At 50.7% G+C, this 21,763-nt stretch overlaps 1 protein-coding gene across 1 annotated transcript in view; it reads left to right on the forward strand.

Moving 5' to 3' along the window:
- The window catches only part of CNGB1 (cyclic nucleotide gated channel subunit beta 1), an 82,294-nt gene that overhangs the window by 40,628 nt on the left and 19,903 nt on the right, over positions 1-21,763 (forward strand). Inside the window, exons 15-24 of the mRNA XM_074370662.1 lie at positions 1,759-1,792; positions 8,203-8,365; positions 11,361-11,468; positions 12,261-12,418; positions 13,503-13,658; positions 14,605-14,813; positions 15,885-15,935; positions 16,194-16,280; positions 18,108-18,172; positions 19,043-19,165. Coding sequence (XP_074226763.1) covers positions 1,759-1,792; positions 8,203-8,365; positions 11,361-11,468; positions 12,261-12,418; positions 13,503-13,658; positions 14,605-14,813; positions 15,885-15,935; positions 16,194-16,280; positions 18,108-18,172; positions 19,043-19,165 — 1,154 coding nt within the window. The remainder of the gene's footprint in view (positions 1-1,758; positions 1,793-8,202; positions 8,366-11,360; positions 11,469-12,260; positions 12,419-13,502; positions 13,659-14,604; positions 14,814-15,884; positions 15,936-16,193; positions 16,281-18,107; positions 18,173-19,042; positions 19,166-21,763) is intronic.

The following is a 21,763-nucleotide window of genomic DNA, read 5'->3' on the forward strand; positions in this document are numbered from 1 at the left end:
GGGTGAGGCCATTAGGAAGCAGGATCTAATTCTAACCACAAAAATCACATTAGCCCTTGGTCCCAAGTCATCATTTTAACCCAGAGATGACACAGCATCTAAGGGCCTAATTTAGCCTGGAGACAGGCTCTTTTGGATATTGACATATTAATATAGATATTCATATAGATTAATTTAGATTAATTATCAGCATCTAAAGATGAGGAGATTCCACCTTTAAAATGTGTAGTTCAGGGTCCCCTTGAAAATCAGAAGATCTGGCCACTGGTCTCCCATTCCAAGCGAGGTGGGGTTGCTGATTCAGAAGGGCACAGGTTCTCTTAGTTGCCATAGTCTTCTCTGCTCCCTATAGTCTCACCCCTGGCCCCCATTACTCATGAATGCCTCTGCCTGGGCCAGGGACCCCTGAAAGCATCAGCAGTTGCAGCGTGGCTCTGATCTCATGGCATAGAAAGAACCAGGGCCTGTGTTTGAGGTTTGTGTGATGTGGGACTTTCTTTTTTTTTTGCTGTGTGATTTTGGCCAGGTCAGTTGACTTCTCTGGGCCTCACTTTTCTCACTTCCCACTCTGCCTACATCACCAAGGTTGCCTGGAGACTCTCAGAGGGGAAATATTGGGAATATATTGAACACTATACAGTGCCCTTTGGTCACTTCCCAGAGGACAGTTCCTCAAAACCATCCCCAATGATTTTCTTTGCAAAGAGAAAGAAAATTTGTTTCCCTTTCCTGGGCACCCGTCCCCACCTATTTCCAGATCACAGGCCACCTCCTCTGGGAATCCCTCCTTCCTGGGCAGAATTGTGGCTATGCCCTTCACAGCCACTTGCTCCAGCACGTGGCCCTGACTGGGAGATCATTAGGGATCTGCCGCCTGCCCGGTCTTGGGAGCTTCATGAGAGCGAGGATCTATTTTTAGGCATCAACTGGCACTCAGCACAGTTCGGGAAACATTTAACACCTATAACCCTGCTCCTTTCCTCTGCCCCCTCGCAGTCACAGTGTCCTGCTGGATAGCTGTCTGTTCTCACAGGAAGGCGAGGACCAGAGTGGGGTAGACGAAACCCAGCACCAGAGGACCTCATACCAGGTATGAAACAGCACCAGGCCAGGCCCCCTGGTTACCTCGGAGGCCTGGACTGGTGTTGGCGAAAGGGGCAGGGGCCTTGTCCGCTTTGTTGGCAAGGAGGTTTTGACTAGTGAGTTGCCCACTGGACAGAGGGAAGCAGAACAGTGGATGCTGTGAGGCCCTGCTTGTACCAGGGATCAGATAGTGTCAGAAAGGGCCTTGGGCGGGGAGCAGGTGAACCTGGACTTGTCCTCACGTGGCTGTGTGACCCTGGGCAAGTAACCTCCCCACTCTGGGCCTCAGCGGCCCCCTTTGTAAAATGGGGCTAAGAACCCCTCCCCAGAGTGTTGTACACAGCTGTACACTGTAAAATGTGGTGCCTGGGTGGAGAACACCATCGTGGCCGCTTCAGTTACTTGGTCCCCACACGCAGAAGGTTGCTCGAGAATTTCCCCTCATTATATGTGACAAGTCTGGGTGTTGGACCTGGGGCTCCTGTGGGCACTGGTTGCCCCAGAAGGTGGCCTGGAGGATGTGACCAGCCAGGCAGGGCAAGGAACAGACTTAGGGCCCATGAAGACTCCTGAAGGCAGATCTCCCAGCAAAGGCTGGACTGGACTAGGGCTAGGAGGGGACTTGATGTTCACACCTTCAGTTTTCTCTTTTCTCTTTTGCAGGAGCTGCAGGAGCTACAGGAGGAGGCGGTGGGGGCCAGCTCAGGAGGTAAGTGTGTAGTGGGGGTGGGGTTGCATAAGAATGTCCAGGATGCTTTCAGGCTCGGGGCAGCCTGGGCACGGGGGCAAACCGTCCCCTCACCTCCTCATTTCCCCACTCTCCACTGCCCACCCCCAGCCACTGACCCCACCCTGAGGCAAAACCCATTCTCTGTGTCTTGGGGCCACATTATCAGAGCCTGATGTATTTCAGAGACCCTGGGGAACTGTGCTGAGGTTCCCAGGAACCCAGCAGGCCTGGGGAAACTATTCCCAGCCAACCCCTCCTGCCACCACCTTACTGGGGACACAGCTCTCTGGGCTACCACCCAGTGAGGGTTTAGCGCAAACATAACATTGTCTATGTGAAAACTGGGGCCAAAGCTTGCTAACTATGTGTCCTAGATGCTGTGTCTTTTGATAACCTTTTTTTTTCCTGCTAAGATCTCCAGCACAAGCACTTTATCACACCCCTTACCCCTAATCCTGAGAACTCCAGGGATAGTGGGAACAGAGTCTAGGGGAATCGAGGATGGCTGGACACCGAGCCCTGGCCTTAGAAACCTCAACAATCTTCAAGGCACTGGTGCTCCAGCTGCCCTGTGGGGCAGACAGTCCGTTTTATAGATGAGAAAACTGAGGCTCAGTGTGGGAAGCATTTGGTCCAGCAGTCAAGGGTACAGACCTGCATTTCACTCCTAGCTTCTCTTTCTTCCTTGCTATGTGACCTGGAGACAGTTCTGTCACCTCTCTTAACTGAGGCTCCCAAATCAAGAAAGAGGGGACAATAACAGTACCTACCTCATGGGGTTGTTGGGCAGAGTAGGGGTGACAGTACATCAAAGTCACCCAGCACTGTGGCTGGCACTGCAGAAGACCATAGTAGGGATCATGATGCTTGTGTCTCTGCCAGCCATTGATGGAGATGGGCCTGGACCCAGGTGCCTTTTTTTTTTTAAAACATCTTTATTGTGGTATGATTCCTGTACTGTACACTACACATACTTCAGATGTGCAATTTGGTGAATTTTGTTAGATGTACACACCAGTGAAACCACCACCACAATCAAGACAGCCAACATTTCCATCACTCCCCAAGAGGTGCACATTTCAAATCCCCACTATATCCCTTCCCGCTCCCTTTACCCCCTGGTAACCATAAGTTTGATCTCTATGTCTGTGAGTCTGTTTCTGTTTTGTAGATAAGTTCATTTGTGTCCTTTTTTTTAGATTCCACAATAAGCGATATCATATGTGGACCCAGGTGTCTTAACTCCAGGTGTCCTGAGCCTGCTCCCCACCTGGTCTTTGAAAAGCATCCTCTGTTAACTGTAACCCAAATCTGCCAGAAACCTACAAAGTCTGCACCCTCCATAGATGAGCAAGACCAGGATCACCTGGGTGCAGACCTGGGCTCCGGGGCACTGGTTCCACCCCCTTCCTCAGGTCATTTGGAAGCAAGTGGCCTGGGAACCACACTTTGAGAACACTGCGGCACAGCCATCTATCTGCTGCTACTCAAAAGTGTGGATCTCTAACCAGCAGCTTTGGTGTCACCTGGGAGCTGGTTAGACATTCAGAATCCCAGGCCCCACCCCAGACCTGTTGAACCAGAATCTGCATTGAAACGAAATCCCTGGTGATTTCTCTGCACATTTGTGTTTGAGAGGTAATGGCCTTGAGCCCTTGTTCTTAATCATGACTGCACATTGAAATCATCTGGGAAGATTTTTAAAATCCTGGTGCCAGTCCTCACCCCAGACCATTAAATCAGAATCTCTGGGGGTGTGTCTGGGCATCAGACATTTCCAGCCTCCCCAGGTGATTCCAGTTTGCAGTCCATTTGGGGAACAAGGGGCCTAGAAAATGTATTGCTTCTGGTTGGAAGTGAAATTAATTGAGCTCCAGGATTTCTTTGGGGTGGAAAATCCTACTGGACTAAGAATGTTCAAGTCTTGAGTCTGTGATCCTAAAAGCCTGAGGAGTTCTGGGTTCTTTGATTCTAACTTTTTTGAGTCTGGGGTAGAAAATGCTACGGTGGTTGATTAGCAGAGAGAGCACAAGACTGGGGGGCTTGGGGCTGTCTCTCAGAGCTGTTAGGCGGACCAGCCACATGACTGGTGATGCTCTGGGCACTGAACTTCAGGGACAAGAGTGATGCTGCAGACTTTGGGTGCACCTGCTCCAAGCGCAGGTGGGCACTGAGTTGGTCTGTGTTGGTGCTGGCGGGGAAGAGCGCCACCTACCCTGCCTCTCCCATCTCTGTGTTCCTCATTGCAGTCCCCAGGGTCCTGCCTCTGCCTGAGACCCCCTGGCCCCAGCACCATGGCTAAACCAGGCCGGGATATGGAGCTAAATCGCCTGGTCCAGGAACAGCAGCCTGGCCATGTGGCCCCCAAGCTCGCCCCCCCAAACCTGGTGGAGCACCTCCCTAATGTGCCCAGCTACCGCCCTCCAATCACCCGCATCCCTGTCCTCATCTCCCGGAGGACAGCCTTGTCCAACTCCAGCTTCGCCAAGGAGACCAGGAGCTCCATTCGTCTCCTAGGTAGCGTGAAATCGCCCACCCAGCATGCTTGTGCCTGTGACATGTGCTTCTGCATGGCTTGGGCTGTTTCTTGTGTAGATGCCATGGTCTTGGTGTGGACCACTAGTTGGGCTTGTCGACTGAAATAAATGCGCAGCCTAAAAGTTGAGAGTTATGTTTTATTTGGTGGGAGGACTCGAGCCGGGATGACCGCCTCTCAGATCGCTCTGAGGGACTGCTCCAAAGAGGCAGGGGAGGAGCTAGGATATACAGGAGCTTTACAACAAAGACCAGGTAGTTGGAACAATAAAAGATTACTTGTTGTCTAAAGAAAACCAGGCATTTCAAGTGAAAGAATTTAGTGCTTTTCTATGTATGGGAGGAAGGAAACATTTGGGCTCATGAATTCATTCCTTTGAGAAGCACCTAAGCTATCTAGGGCCAGTGTCCTGTCCTTTCTTATTTTGAATCCCCTCAGAGTACACCGTTGTGAGTGGCTGCAGAGGCTGGGCTGCAGACTTGTCTTCACTGGGGGATGGCGGCAGCCACTGATGACTTGATGGTTTCAGCATGCTTTGTTTACTGATATGGTTTGCAGTATTTTTCGTTCACAGGCTCATGGAAAACCCCCTTCTTCCTCTGCTGATCAATGCCTTCATTTTGCTTTGTGGAGATTTGAGGGATATTAATTCCCTTCTCTCTGTGCCTAAAATTCCACAATAGCAATTCATTTCTTTGGGTTAAACATGGCTTTCTGCCGATCATCATTTTTATACAGATAGTCACTCACACCCTAGTTTAAACAAGTCACTCTGATCTCCAGGGCAAGAGGCTTGAAGCAGGGAGCTGGGTTGGGGAACAGAGTAATTAGAGGGGAATGGACCAGAAGAGGAATGTGAGTGTCCATTGGAGACAGAATCTACTGGCCTTGAGAGTTTGCTGGGAGTTGGACATTCTGAGGACTTGTTATCTGCCCAGCAAATTCCATCTCAGAAAAGGAGAGGCCCCCAGGTGCCGACAGGCAACCCCAGAGGAGAGGCATCCTCAGGGGCCAGTGTAGCAAGAGAGCCCGTCTGGATCTATTTAATTGTGACAAGGTCCCAACAGTGGCTTTCAGGCTCCTGCTGCTTGCTGCCTGATGACAAAGTGCTCAGGGACTTGCTAGTTCCTCTGGGTTAACTCCTGTCACTTTCTTCCTTGACTCAAACCTGACCTGCCCACTTTCCCTTTAATTTGTTTGTTTGTTTGTTTGTTTTTGGATGATACTGAGCAAGGTTGCCTCTGAGATCAGCAGACAGGTCAAGCTGAACACTTCATGGGACGGGGTCCACCCTTGCTCAGCTCGGGATGGGCACAGAGTGGGAGTAAGATGGAATGTGATCATCCCCAAGACAAGGGATGATGCTCCGGCTCAGTCTTCAGGCAAGCCCTAAATCTACTCACCCCGAAGAGTCCCCCACATCCCCCTAACCCCCGCCACGTATCACTCCGTGATTTTTGTATATTTTGTACCAATTCTATGTTCATTTGATTACTATTTTTCTTTCAATGGATTCACTTTTTCATTTAATTAAGTGTATTTGAACAGGAAGCTTTACATTATAATTTCAGTGGAAAACCAGCCTGGCCTGCCATAAATAGAGGATGTAAATAGAATTAACTTCAAAGACCTAGAGAACAAGGTCATGGTGATATTTTCTAGTGAGGGACGTGGCCTGCTAAGGGGGGTTAAGGTGGTAGCAGCGCTAGCCTGAGACTCCCTCTCTGCACACTCAAGATCTAGAGAGAACGGGAAAGGGGGGGTGGTCTCATTCTATGTCAGCCTTTGCCTTGGCTGTGCCATCTAAAATCCTCATGCGCCCTTCCTGGTCCCTGGGAGCCCCCACACTTTGAGAAATAGCCCCAGCAACACACTGGGGACAGTGGGCTGAACCGGCTGCAGTATGACACACGATGACTTTAGATACTGCAGACAAGGCAATGTCAGTGTGTAGTGAGGACGTTATTCCCACTCCACTGGCGTTGCTAGTCACCAACCTCAGGATGGAGTAAGAGTTTAAGCTCTGGAGTCAGGCTGCCTGGGTCCAAATTCTGGCTCTGCAGCAAGTTTCTTAACCTCTCTGTGCTTCAGTTTCCTTCTCCACAAAATGGGTACAGTGATAACAGCGACCTCTTGGAGTGGCCGGGAATGATGAAAGGGTTTACATATAAAAACACTTAGGGTTCAGTAAAACAAATTCCTGGACAGCACATAGGAAATGCTTAACAGTAAATACTATTATGCTCAGAACCAATTTAAGCATATATTATTCTTTATATTCTTAATCATAGTATTCTTATTCTATAAATCAGTATAATATAAACCAATAGAATTTCTATTTTGAGTTCCTTCTCTGCCAAGCTGACAGGAAATGAAACACCAGGCTTGGGAGGTGGGAGCGATCCAGTTTGGAGGGTCTGATGCAGGCGAGGCAGGTGGTGGGGGGACCATCTATTCCCTCCCAGGCTCCCTGGGATGGCCTCATGGATGCTGAGGCCAGGGTGCTTTCTGCTGTGTGGAGGCCACGCTGGGGCACCCAGGGGCCCTGAGCCCCTGAGCATTTTTGAGGCTCTACCCTCATGCTGACTGCCTCTGCGCCCCCGCCCCACCTCCAGCTCACCTCTGCAGAGGTCTACCAGGAAACAGGGGGCAGTCCCCTCTATCCCATGGCTCTCGTCTGCTTTTTGCAGCCTGGGGCATCTCTGGTTAGCCTGGCAAAACTTCTCCCTTAAAATTTTAAAGATCCTCATTTCCTGCTCATCCTCTTCCCCTGAGGGCTTCGGGCTTATTACAACAAGTGCCCCAAACTCTTGAGTTCTGCTTACATTTCGTCCACCAAACATTATAAAGTGCTAGCTTTTCCCACGGTGGCCATTAAAAATGGCCACATATCCAAGTGTTTCCATATCCATTTTGGGGGGTGTGCTGGGGCCTAGCTGGTGCCCAGGCTGTGCCTGGCTGCTATTGGGTGGCTCAGACCAGGCATGGTAGGGATTGGGGGCACCATCCCAGCTCCCTGACATCCTCTGAGCTCTGCCTCGGGCAGGGCAGACCTGTCCCCAGAGTCCCTGGGTGGGTAATGAAGCCTAAGGTAGGACTGCATCCAGGCTCCCAGGGAAGACCTGATTTTCAGGATGTGGGACATGGTGCAAGGCTTCTCGGAGATCAAGAGAGGGACTGGTTGATGAATTTGGGGGGCTCTTGGCATGTACAAAAATAAGGGAATACCAAACAGGTACCCAAATGGGGGTAACACAAAGTACAAAGACAATTTGTTGTCCTTGATTGGAAGAATCTTCTGAATGTCTGCATTTGAGATACCTCAAGGATGTGAGGACATGTGCCCTCCTGCCTAATGCCCCCTACAGGCCTGGGAAAGCATCGTTGCCCCTATCTTGGGCTGGGAAAACTGAAGCCCAGAGAGGAGAAGCAGCTGCTCCAGGCCAGGCCCTAGGACTCGGCCCCCAACCCTAAGCACCTCATGTCCTTTCTGAGTGCTGCCACCCCCACCCCTAGCCCAGGGCCTCAGTGCTTCTCCAGACTCAGGGAAACCAGGCTGGGCTTTGGAGAGCTGGGCTCCAGCCTGTGTCCGGAAGCTCCGGTGGCTTCTGTGGTGTCATGGCTTCTTTTGTGGTTCCTAGGGTATTGGCTGGAGTGGGCGTGGCCCTCAGAGGGCCCGGGACTCTGCCTGGTTGCACCGCCTGCATGGAGCTCCTCCGTGGGCCCTGCTGGAAAGTGAGGCTGCCAGAGGCCCCTCCACGCCTGCTTTCCGTGGCCCCCCTGAAGAACACAGCAAGGCCTGGAGACCTAGCTTTTCTTTCTCTGACTCTGTGCCCTTCTTCCCGTCCCCAAGTGCCCGCCACGGAGGAGCACCCAGAAGTGCAGGTGGAGGATGCTGATGCTGACAGCCGCCCCCTCATCGCCGAGGAGAGCCCACCCTCACCCGTGCTGCCGCCCCCTTCTCCTGCTATATCCGACACCCTCATGGTACCAGGATCGGCCACAGGGAGCCTCAGGTCACCTTTTATGCTTCTCTTGGGCTTTTCACAGCACAGTGCCACCTGTGCATTTAGCAGATGAAGACACTGAGGCCAGAGTGGGGGAGAAGCTGACCCGAGGTCACTCAGGGAGTCACTGTCAGCACTGGGACTATGGCCCCATCCTTCTTGGTTCTAATTCCTGGCTTCAGGCTCTAGAAAGAGCTCTCCAAGGAAGTCCTGGCCTGAATACCCTCAGTTGTACGTTAGAAGTGGGTAATAAATGTCACAGGGCTAAATTCCACCCCCTTATTTTATTGTTAAGCAATAAATGGAAATACCAAAGAGCAGCAGAATAATATTCATCCCTAATCCCGCCACTCTGGGTGGTGGTTTTATTCTTCTGCCTTCTCTTCTGTACCTTGTTTGTGGGCCCAGACTTTGGTGCTGTTTTAATTGGAGTGACTGAATCACGTCTCACTTTTGAGACCACATCTTATTCAGTGAGCCCTTTTCCATATTGCTAGGCTGTCTCCTTAATGCTCATTGTGATGGCTGTGTGATGTCCCCCAGCTCCATGTGCCAGGATGGACATAACAGACCTCCTCTTGTTGAACATTGTCCGTAATGGTGCTGTGAACACCTCTTTGGTCTTCTGCTCTCTGTCCTCGGGCTCCTTTCTCAATTGTGGGATTCCTAGTCAGGGTTGCATGTATTTTTGTGCCTCTTGAGATAAGTTTGTTGCTGCGTGGTTCGAGCTGCTGTTGGACAATCTGAGCCAGGTAACTGAGAGAGGTCCTTCATAGAGCTAAAGGCAGACTGGGAAGTGCGGTGCAGTGTTTTGTGAATGACTATTTCAGCTAAAGGAGATCTGCCAGTGCTTCTCCTGTGCTGGCTAGATTGAGAGAAGGTTCTGCTTTCTTGATTAATTTTTGCTCTCATCCATGAGCCCTTGAGTAATTTCTCAGCTGAGGACAAGAGCCTGTCAGAACAGAGATGACTGGATGTAGTAAACAGAAGGCTCCCTGATTTTAATGTGGAGAAAAGAGTCATAATCTCACCCAGCCTTGGAACACAGCTCCCAAACCCATCAGTCCTCATGTTTACTTCATTGAATCACACATAGAGTACAGACAGCAGAAGAAATGGCACCATAATGGTTGCAGACATCTGGTCTCCCTCCCTCTGGTCCCTTTATAAAGGTGGGGAAACTGTGCAGGCAGGGTTAGAGGTGGATATTTGCAAGCAGCAAGGGAACTAAGGTCATTTGGGACTAGAATCCAGGCCTCCTGCCTTTTGCTTATGAGCTGGGCCTGTGAGGCTCCTCTGATTATCATTCATTCATTCATTTATTCATTTGCAAACATTTATTGAACATCTTTTGTGCCAGGCTCTGCTCTAGGTGCTGTGGGTGCATCAAGGAGAAACCTGAAAGGGGCCTGCCCTCATGGAGCTGACACTCTAGTGGGGCTGAGGTGGACAATGAACAAGTGGTCCAACAAGACTATTCCAGAGCATGCAAAGTAGAATGTGACTGTGAGAAACTGGGGAAGCCTCTGCCTGAGCTTGGCCCCAGGAAGGAATCCTGAAGCCTGACATGTGAGGCCGGTGGGGCTGCCTGTGGTCAGGAATGAGCACTGGGGGCAACTGATGGGAACAGAAAAGCCACCGCAGGCCCTGACAAAGGGGCCATGCGGGCAAACCTCTTCTCAAGGCATAAGGCTGTGGCTTGGAGTGAATCCCAACTCACCACTAACCAGATGTGAGGCTTAAGGCAAGTTATTTAATCTTCCTAGGCCTCCATTTTCCCACTGTAAGATGAGGATAAAACACCACCATCCTGTCTACTAGGATTGTGAGAAATTCAACAAGCGACTGAATGTGAGGCGCTTAGCACAGGGCCAGGTACCGGGCAGTGCTGGGGGGCACAGCTGCTGATTTAGTTCCACACTCGGGGTTCTCTGGGGGAGGCATGTGCTCTCCAGGCCCAGAGGGGGCACTGGGCTGGCTGCAGGAGGGCTGCGTTGAAGTCCCAGCTGTGAGACTTTTGCCCCAGTCTTCTCGTGTGTGGCCGACCTTTTAATTAGAGTGTGAAAGAGGCGACCCCATGAGTTTTGCCATCCTAGGCGATTTGGCAGAGTTAATAGAATAGTTTCAGAGCCTTCTGGAATAAAGTAAATGCTGTGCATCTCTGACTGGATCCTTCTAGAAGCCCTAACGGTGGAATCTTGAGTCATGGTGGTTGAGGATGGGAAGAGTATCTGGCAGGTTCAAACCTACATGCCATCAGCCAAAACACCACCGAGTGGTTCCAAATGCCATACTCTGTGGCAGGCTTGGCCTGAATGACAGGGACCCCAGGGATAATTTAGCCTTCGTTCTCAGATAGGAAAGTGGGAACTCCAGGGGGAGATGGGGCTTGCCCCAGCTCACACCAGGAGGTGGAGACCAGACTCCAAGGCCCATGGGTGTAAACTTTTCCAGGCAGGGGCACATTTGTGAAGGGAGGGAAGCTGAGCTTCCAGGAGAGTTAGCAAGATGGGATGTGAGCCCTCAGCCCTTCCTTGGTGGCTGGAAGGGAGGTGTGATAGGGAAGGACGTGGGATGGACTTGGAGGAAGGGAGACGGATGTTTAAATTGAGACCCAATTGAGTAAGTACCTCATTGAGTTGGGTGGATTTAGTCCCATTTTACAGATGGGGAGACTGAAGTGGCTCAGAGAGTTTAAGTAACTTGCCAAGGTCACACATTGGGAAGAGGCAGGGCTGGGGTGCAAACTCAGGTTTCCCTGATACCTAGTCAGTGACGTCACTTTTATGCTAGGCCATGGAACAATGCAGAGACTGAGGTCCAGAGGGTGGGTGTGTCCCCTCTTCTCCCTTTTTGGTTCCCTGCAGGCAAGCGAGGACCCTTTGGCAGCACCATCCTTTGCCCCCACCTCCCACCCAGGATTCCCTCTGGGTAATCTGCAGGACTCAGAGCTGGTTCACCCCCTACCTCCCTGAAGGCCCCCTCCAAGCCTGTGTCCTTGCAGGGAGAGGCTGCCCTCCCAAGATGATGAGGCTGAAGGGCTCAGGGTGCTGTCACCAGCTGTATCGCCTGTGGTCGCCTGGTCGGACCCTACCAGCCCACAGGGCACTGAGTAAGTGGGCGCTCCCTCTGGGGTCTCAGGGAGTCAGAAGCCTGGGTGGGGATGGGTGAGCAAAGGGAGGTGAGTTGGGGGAGCACGCATGTTTTGAGAGCCCTCCACCCCAAGGCAGACTGTGCCAGTGGCTTCCAAGCAGTAAGACAGGGCTGGGTCTCCTGCCCAGGTTGCTTCTGGCTGGCTCAGGAGTTCTGCAAAATCAATCTGAAGGATGGGCTCAGACTCTGGGTCCAGCCATGTCCAGAGCCACAAAGAGTGGGCCCTGGAAAATCCTCATCTTTATAAGCTTGCCAGGTGATTCTGATGCAGCTGGTCTGTGGAACAATGTTTAGAGGCCTCTGCGAGGGCATTGGGATCTGAGTCTCTGGCGTCTAACTGTCCCAAGGGCTGGGCCAGTGGGAGATGTTTTCCTGAAGGGTATACATAGCCCTGTCTCCTCTCTGATCTGTCCTGTGTCTCATGTGAACCCCAGACTGGGGCTAACAGCCCTTAAATGAGTTCCAAGAGTTTCCCCCCAAATCACAAGCAGAAACCAAGTTTTTTTTAGAACTGCTCATCTGAATCAGAGCCTGCATGGTATGTTTTCTGAAAGTTGGGCACCTGGGCATTATTCCAGACTGTGCTTCCTCCAAGCAGATATTAAAGTAGATTTGATGTTTCTGATGTCAGAAGAAAACTGGGGCAGGATTTACCCCCTCAGGCCAGATGGGATACAGAGCCAGTTCTTGCCCGGGGGCACAGGGGTCCCTTCCCACGCAGCCTGCTCAGCCCTGGGTGGTGTGTCTGCAGTGACCAGGACCGCGCAGCCTCCACGGCCAGCCAGAACAGCGCCATCATCAACGACCGGCTCCAGGAGCTGGTGAAGCTTTTCAAGGAGCGAACGGAGAAGGTGAAGGAGAAGCTCATCGACCCTGACGTCACCTCCGACGAGGAGAGCCCCAAGCCCTGTGAGCCCAGAGCTGGGGGTGGCCCACCTGCCAGGGGTGGAGCTGGGCTCCTTGAGCCCCTATCAACTCGTGGGGAGGGTGGTCCCAAGGAAACGACTGGGATGCTTGAGAGAAGCCCAAATCCCCACTCTTTGGAGTTTTGTGTCCCCTGTGTGTAGGCTTAGCTTGTGTCCAGGGGAAGGAAGAAGGTCAAAGTTCTGACCAATGAGCCACTCCCTCCCCCAGGGCAAGTTCCCTTGTTGACCTTCTGCCCCTTTCCCCCTGACAAGCCGGTGCTCGCTCCACCCTGGGATGTACCTCAGGGTCTTACACTCGGATGGTGTCCATAACCCACTCTAGAACGATACAGCCTTATTTTCCAGAGGCCTCAGTTGCAATATTCTTATGGGCCTACTGAAAGCTTCCTGCTTTCAAGGTGCCAAGAGGAAATAAATACCATATTCTCTTGCCAGGGGGGACTCCTGGGTCTTCCCAAAGGAGGTTTGTGCTTTAGAACTTACAGTGCGAGCAATGGACCTACCAGAGCCTGACTTCACAATCCTAAAGCTAGAAGCGTAGCCATGTTGAACCTGTAAGAACCAATCGCTAGGTTAATAGCAACATCACCTAGATGCACAGGAAGGCTGGGATCCCATTTGGTGTCTTATTTTAGAGATGAAGGAGCTGAGATTCCTGCTCTGAAAAACCTAGAGCAGTGTCTCCCTAATTCCTGGCCCTGGGTGGTGGAAGTGGAAGTCCTGGGTATGAGATGCCCCTAGACCTCTAGAGGGAACCGAGCGAGACCAGGCACAGACACACAAGCAGATACTCAACTTGCCCAGAAACACCTCGCTTCAGGCAGCTCCTGAGAGTTGGTCCCAGACAGATAGCTGGGGAGGGTGTTTGGGGCAGGTGCCCAGTTCACTATTAAAGAGGACCTGTGGGTTTTGCAGCAAGGAGAGCACACAGAGTTTGCAGGAGGTTGTGGGATGGCACCAGGGTCCCCTCAGCTCCAGTTCCAGAGTCTGCAGTTGGGGGCCTTCTCTTTGCACCTTCTACCTGAGCCTCAGGGTTGGGTCTGATGGTCACTGGTGTCATCCCATAGCCCCAGCTAAAAAAGCCCCAGAGCCAGCTCCGGACGTGAAGCCCGCTGAAGCAGGGCAGGTGGAGGAGGAGCACTATTGCGACATGCTCTGCTGCAAGTTCAAACGCCGCCCCTGGAAGAAGTACCGGTTTCCCCAGAGCATCGACCCGCTGACCAGTGAGTCCTGCATGGGCAGTGGGCGTTGCCACCACATAACGTGAGAGGGCAGGAGGTGGGGGGTAGGCGCAGCACAAGGGTGGGGCCAGAAACAACCGAAAAGTCCCCTGACTAGGAGCATAAGATCACACCCATCTTACAGACAAGAAAACTAAGGCACAGAGAAGTTAACTGGCCTAACGACACGACTAGTTGGTGGCAGACCCAGGACTCCTGACCCTTATTCAAGACTTTTTTTTCCACTCTGCTCTTGCTGGTTCCTTCCCAGAGCTGCTGCTCTGAGCAGAAAAGGGGAAAATTTCTTCCAACAACTGAAGGGAATTCCTTCTCACTTGCCTTTTAGCCCATTGTATATTTTTTCAGAAATAACAACCCTTCATGTGTGCACAGCACTTTACAGTTTACAAAGGATCTCCCTGTCTTTTTTTACCTGACCTCTCCTTGTGACTTCTCTGAGGACAGAACAGGCGCCAGAGAGGGACTTTCCAAGGTTACACAAGAAGTCATTTAGGGGGCAGGACTCCAACCCTGGTGTCCACTAGTCCTTTAAAAAAATGCCCAGGTGACCTCCACTCTCCATCTATCCATGCCCCTGTATGCATCTGTCCATCTTTCTATGCATTATCTACTATTACAACTTTACAAAAGCAGGAAACACATCTTTGGAAAATTTCAACAAGAATAAGAGCAAAAGGGTTTTCTAGTTAGCTGTTTATTAACTAATAATGACCCCATATGCCTTCCTCAGGGTACTCGGTTTATTAGGGCCCAGCCAGGATTTATTTCTATATCAAAGATAGTTTTGCATACCCTCTCTCCCAAGTTACAGAAGGGCCACATACACTGCCTGTAGGAAAGCGCAGACAGACAAGTGGAAAGCAGAAAGCCCCACCCAAATCCCTCAGGCTGACTTTCTAGCACATTCTTGCCCCCTGCCTGCCCCCAGACCTGATGTACATCCTGTGGCTGTTCTTCGTGGTGCTGGCCTGGAACTGGAACTGTTGGCTGATTCCTGTGCGCTGGGCCTTCCCCTACCAGACGCCGGACAACATCCACCTCTGGCTGCTGATGGATTACCTGTGCGACCTCATCTACCTCCTGGACATCACCGTGTTCCAGCTGCGCCTGCAGTTTGTCCGAGGCGGGGACGTCATTGTGAGTCACAGGCAGGTGAAGGGGGGGCTGGGGGCTGACCCTGCAGCCAGCGCCTTTGTGGGGCTAACCCTTGATGCTGTGATGGAGAGGAAGAGAAATGAGCAAGGAAATCTCAGGGATGCCGGCCCATGGTTATTCAACAGCATGGTGGCTTATTTCACACATCTTTGATACATTCAAACTACACACATCAAATATTGCTTGTGGGCAAAATGGTTCCTGGACCACCTGATGGAATTAGAGATGAAGAAGTGGTCCAGAGAATGCCCTTTAGAGCAAACAGAACTGGTTCAAATCTGGGCCCTACCAGAATTAGCTGTATCTCCTCTCAGAGCCTCAGTTTCCTCATCTGTAAAATGGGGATAATAATCACTCCCACCTCATACCATTGCTGTGAGGATCAATGGAAGTGACATATGCAGAGCACTCAGCACAGGTAACTTCTGGCAATTGACATTTCCTGACGGTCCTGCAAAAAGCATGCTACTTGGCCCAGTTTGGGACCCTGTACTCTGATGCAGGCCCTGCTTACCAGGGAGGAAACTGAAGTCCTGACTGACTTAACAGGGTCCCCATCTCCCTACACAGGCCACTTTTCAAAATTCCACGCTGGCAGAACCTGCTCCACTGTATACAGACAAGTTGAGGTTATGCCTCTAAAAAAATTCAGAGAAAAGAGAATTCCCTGGGTAGCCTCTTTCCTGGTCTGATCAGAGCAGTAGCTAGCTCCTCAGTGGATAAGGTTGAAAATGGTCCAGGTGAGACCAGTGTGCTGAGAGAATAGCTCTGTATCCTCGCTTTCCATCCAACAAGTCAGAATTGAGCTGGGTGGCCTTGGACGACTCCCTGCAGCCCCGAGCTCAACCTCCCCACCAGCAGGCCCACCTGCAGGCCCACCTGCGGACTGGGAGGCTTTCACAAAAGTTCCGCTAGTCCATTAGGCTCCGTGGCCATGGGGCTGTTGCTTTGATAGGAAGGTGGAGATTCTGTGGAGATTACCCTTGCTGCTCCAGTGGGGTCAGGGGTTAAGCTCTTAGGCCACTTCACTGTCATTATTCCATTTTATTACAGACGGACAAAAAGGAGATGCGCAACAATTACCTGAAATCTCAGCGCTTTAAGGTGTGTGCCAGAGACCTTGGAAGGTGGTGTCTCTGGGGGCTTTGCATACTTTGGGGCCAGTGTGACCCGGTTCCCCCAGGACCGGCATGGGCCGGGTAGCCAAACAGAGGCTTGCTGGTGGCATGCCCTAGTTTCAGCCCCTCCAGGGGCGTTCTGACCTCACCTTTCCATTGAAGGTGGAGACCCCCACCACTCACCCCATCCCACAACCCCGGTGTTACCTGTTTTACACACCGTAGTGTCTCGCTGACATTTCAGATGGACATGCTCTGCCTCCTGCCCTTGGACTTTCTCTACTTGAAATTCGGTGTGAATCCCCTCCTGCGCTTGCCCCGCTGTTTGAAGGTAGGACGAGTGGGCTTCTCCATCCAAGGCCTTTGGCTCCTCCATGCTCTGCGCCAGTACTGGCATCTTCACATCTGCCCTGAGCAGCACCAGGGATGCATGGCCCGAGGGAAGATGGGAAATTCCTTACAATTGTTAGTGCTTCTTAATGGTTGCTCTGTGTTAGATATTCTTCTGGAGGCTTCACTAGTGCTTATTCCTCAACCCTATGAAGTGAATATTGTCAGTACCAGCATTTCTTCTTTGTGATGGTCTCCATCTAAAAGATGGGGAAACGGAGGCTTAGAAAGCTTGGGTGGCTTGCCCAAGGTCATAGGAGCCAGGAAGTACCCAGGATGGATTTGAATGTGCATCGTTGGTTGTTGTCCTTACAGTGTCACTACAGCCATTCCTCCTGCCACTGGGGCAGAGCCAGTGTCCCAACAAGGATGACAAAATGCAGAGTGGTGACCTGGCAACTGTCCTTTAATGCAATCAGAGTGGACAGCTAGTCAGAGCACTCAGGATCCCCCTAAATGGATTTTTCTGGCAAACCAATTAAATTCATCTTTCTCCTTATGTGATGCCTGATGCCTCCTCCTCAAAGGGGTAATGAGCGAACTTACAAAAGAGGCAAAAGCAGTAACTTTAATAACCCAGAGAAACAGGGCAGAGACAAACTGCAAGAATGCAAGTACCCTGATGAGAAGAAAGCACATCTTGCTGAAACTGAACACAGAAGCTGCTTCCGAGCTTCCTGGCTTCCCAGAGGAAGAGGGAAACTGGAAGCAGCACCAGCCTTGTCTGACACATGCCAGCCTCCTGGGGGTGTCTGGTTGCTTTAGAGCCAAACATTAGAGTGAGGAAGGTTGGGTCCATAGCCCATGTTTTTATCCCAAATGCAAGAGTGGGATCCAGATCTTGGTTCACGTAGTGGTAGCGAGGGTGAGTAACTCACACACCTAACGGTTAGCAGGACTCAGAGGACACAACTCTTCGGGTCCAAAGTGGGGATCCAAGTCTGTGATCCTTCTTCATCCCGTGTAAACTCAGGGTGGAAATTAGAATGAACACCTGGGCGACAGCTAGTGTGGCCCACAGGGGATCTTCATCAGTGTCATCTTCAAAGGTCAAACAGTCCATGTGCAGAGATCAAGAGGCAAGTGTAGCGTGATGGAAGGAGCTTGCAGTTTTGAGGTGGATCTGGGTTTGAACTCTGGCTCTGTTACTTACCAGCTGTGTGTTTTGGGCAAGTTCCTGAACTTCCCTGAGTGCCAGCTTCCTCTCTGTAAAAGGAGAATGGTAATACACACGTCATATGTGAGTAGGTACTAAGATAACATGTATCAAGTACAGTCACACAAGTGCTCAGTAAAGAGAAGTCATTCTTATACTTTTTATTCTTCTTTTTATTATTACAGTAAATAAGCCTTTGGAGGAGATCATTGAGGAGTGTTAGGGATGCTGTTTCTTTATATAATTGTTATCCTTATAAGTAAACATGGAAAACAGGTCCTTAACCTGGGATGCATGTACACGAAAAGTTTCATGGTGGGATTCAGAAGGTCTAGGAGTCCCCTGAATCTCTATGCAAACTGTAAGAACATGGTTATATGTAATTTCCAAGGAAGAGGGGCCAGGGTTTCCATCACATTCATAAATGGAGTTTCTGACTCTCACTCCTTAAAGGGCTAAGGACCTCTGATTTTCAGTGTTCATTCTCCATCCCTCTCCTGCCAGGGGGCTGCAGAAAGAGCCCTCAGTCCTGGCACCCGTGGGGAATGGGCCACCCGTGAGAAGGGAGGGCAGCACCCCAGGCGGTTCCTGATACCTTTTTCTTCCTCCCAGTACATGGCCTTCTTCGAGTTTAACAACCGCCTGGAATCCGTCCTCAGCAAAGCCTACATTTACAGGTGAGACCCCTAAGGCCGCACACAAGCACACACACATGCATGCACACACAGGACCCAGGACATTTGCAGCGAGAATGGAGCGGGCACTCTGCCCTCACTGCCTTCCCTGTGGGCTCTCCTGGCCCTGCGGGGCCCCTCGCCACTGCCTCCCACCGGAAGCTGGGCCTCTTCCTGGCCCCTCTGTGAAGGGATGTTTGTTTTTTAGAGAACAAGGAATGTCCTGTTTCCCCCAATTGTGAGGTGGGTACACACAGGTTGACCAGGGCTCCTCTGCATTTCCAGGGAGCTGGGCCTCTATTTGGCCTCAGCTCAAGGAACTCACCCTCAACCACTCAAACACAGAGAGGTGGCTGTAAGGACACAGTGGGCTGCCTTTCAGATGTCACTGTCTTGCGGATGTCCAAGCTTGGGACACAAGACCGGCCTGGCCACGCTCAGGGACAGGGCTCCTTTCCACATCTCTCATGGAGTAGTGCTTCCCTGCATTCTTTTGTCCCTTCTTTGCCCCTCTGCATGGATGCATACCCCCTCTCCCCACCCCAGCTCATCTACTTCCCCAGAACTGTCTACACATGGAGCTCTGTGCCAATTCCAGACCCCAGTCTAGACAACTTTTTGTTTAACCATCACCATTTCTAACTGGTGCAGGCTCAAAAGAGCTGCTGGTTGGCCCAGTCCAGCCGTTGGTTCCCATCGGCCAGGTGTCCATCCCACCCCGCATGGCAGGGCCATGCGGCTCCAGCGGCGGGATCTCTGAGGTGGGCACTGGGGGAGGAGAAGACTGGCTTGTCCCTGCAGTCCCGACACCTGGGGGCGATGCCACCATCACTCTTTCTGCTGCTGTGTTCATACCTTTCTTTCCTTCTTCAGGGTTATCAGGACCACAGCCTATTTGCTCTACAGTTTACATTTGAACTCATGTCTGTATTACTGGGCATCGGCCTATGAGGGTCTCGGCTCCACTCACTGGGTTTATGATGGTGTGGGAAACAGGTGAGCCATAGTCTTCCTCTTAATAATAATTCATGGCCCAAAGACTCCCTGAAAGGAGCCCCACTGCTGCCACATTGCCGAGGCCACCTTGCTCCCAAGGAATCACTGACATAATAAGGCTCAAGGTTCACATCTCCATGACCTCACTAATCTAGTATTTCCTGAGCACCTGTCATGTGCCAAGCAGAGGGGGATCACAAACATGAACAAGACCTGCTAAAAAGATCCTTTCAGCACCCCAAGGTCTAGTAGAGTTGGCCAGGTGACCACATGTGTGTGTCCTCTATCCCATGGGCATGGTTGAGTCAGGGGGAGGCCAGAGAATTCTGCTCAACAACACAGCTCCCTGGGCATCGCTAGCCGTGGAGGAGCTGGCAAGCTAGGTGAAATCTATTTGCCAGTCCAGAGGGCTGCCGTACATTGTGGGCTGTGTTGGTGGTGGTGATAACGATGATGATCGTGCTGATAATAATAACAACAACAGCAAGCATTGGAGACGGCTTGTACGGACTAGCCCTGTTCTAAGCACTTCACATAGTAACTCACTTAATCTTCCCAACAACCACGCAAGACAGGTACCATCATCATCCCCGTTTTGCAAATGAGGTGATAGATGTGAAGTGAGTTCCCCAGGTCACAGAGTTCATAAGTTTGAGAGAGCTGGGATTTGAACCCAGACAGCGTGGCGACAGAGTCTTAATTGTCTTCCTGCCCGGTGCTGTAGAGGGTTTGGGGAGGGGGCTTGGGACTGTCAGTTCTGAAAGGTAAAGTTTGATCTTGGCCTTGGTGGGTGGAGAGAAGGGGCAGAGAACCTCTCGGGGAGCGAACGGCATGAAGAATAGTGTGGAGTTACAGAACAGTGGAGTCAAGGAGCTGGGAACAGTCCTGTGTGGCTGGAGGGGGTGGGATGTGTGGAAGTAACTGGAGAGGGAGGTGGGGTCAGGTTGCCAAACAGCCTCCCACGGCGGAGTCAGCCTCACCTTCTAGAGCTGGGCTGTCTGATACCATCCACTGGCCACACCCGGCTACTGTACTTGACCTGCAAGGGCCACTGAGATGCATACGCTGTAGGTGCAGAGAACACACAGGACTTGGAAGACAGGAAAAAACATGTAAACTTTCTTATTGATAACTTTCAAGGTATTGGTTACATGTTGATATGGTATTAATTTTGATTTGGGGGTTAACTAAAATACATTTTAAAATTAATTTCACCTGTTCCTTTTGCTTTTTGAAAGTGTGGTTACTTGAAAATTTTAAATTATGTGTGTGGACCACATCACATTTTTATTGGATAGCGCTACTCTAGGCAATGGGGAACCAGCCAAAGTTTTTTTCACTTTTCTTTGATATATAAATTTATATATATAGTGATTATAACAGAAAGATAGGAATATGCTCTGCTTTACTATATTTCTTTGATTCTAAGATGCAGTTAATTAATTTTATGACACAGGATTTAGTCAATACAGTTTTTTGGGGAAAAAAGAAATATTATACTAAATGTACACATGGATTATAAAATTATCCCAATTTTAGAAATGTAAAAGTGTGAGGAAAATGCTACTAAAAGGTAATAGAATAATATAATATTGCGCATATTTTCCCATCAGTAAAATTTTGAAAACCATGATATCACTGCCCCCCCATACGGAGATCCCACCATTTATTTACCCATTTCCTTATCAGTGGCCACTTAAGGTATCTCCAGTTTTTCAGGATGACACGATATTGCAGGAACATCTGTGTATAGGAATCTGTGTCCTCTGGTCTGTTTTCTCATAATAAATTCATAAAGAGGGAAGGCAGGGCCAAGGGTATGAACATTTTATGAAGATTTTTTTAATGATTATTATTTTAGTTAATAGACTATTTTTTTAGGATAGTTTTAGGCTTACAAAAAAGTAGATTGGAAAGTACAGAGAGTTCCCATATATACCTCCTTATTTTTAAGGCTTGGATGCTTATTGAAAGCTACCCACTTAAACTCTCACCTCTTGCCTTTCAAAGCCCAGGGGAATCTCAGAAAGATGACTCTCCTGAAGATGGCTGATTGAAGGATGGACAGGAGGACAGGCAGGAAGCAGACGGACAAACCCATTAGGGGGATGCTGATCTGTCTGTTGGGACAACAAAAAGGCCAAGTCAGGGTTTGCGTGATGACGGGGATGGAGGACAGTGCGGGAAGACAGAAGCACATGGGGTCAATGTCGTCGATGAGCCTGGAGATTCAGAGCACAGGCTTTAGAAACAGGAGTCCAGGGGGTGATTCCCGGCACTGCCACCTGTTATCAGTGGGTGAGTCACTTCTCCTCTCTGAGCCTCAGTTTCCTGATCTGCCAGATGGTGCTGATCATGGGACCCACATCTTGAAGAAGTAACTGAGGATTACGTGCATCTGAGTCCTGGTCCAGGGCCAGGCCATAGCGGGTACTCGGTCAGCTCTGGTGACAAAAAGGCAGAGGAAGAGTCCAGGGGTCAGCGAGTCACCTTGGGTAGGACCTGCCTCACCCTGGGCTGTGCCCACTAGTGATGCAAAATGCTCTCAATCCAGCTGTCAACACTTTGACACCTTCCACACAACAGGTCACTAATGTT

Source organism: Camelus bactrianus, chromosome 9 (genome assembly GCF_048773025.1).
Source record: "Camelus bactrianus isolate YW-2024 breed Bactrian camel chromosome 9, ASM4877302v1, whole genome shotgun sequence".
Lineage (NCBI taxonomy): Eukaryota > Metazoa > Chordata > Mammalia > Artiodactyla > Camelidae > Camelus > Camelus bactrianus.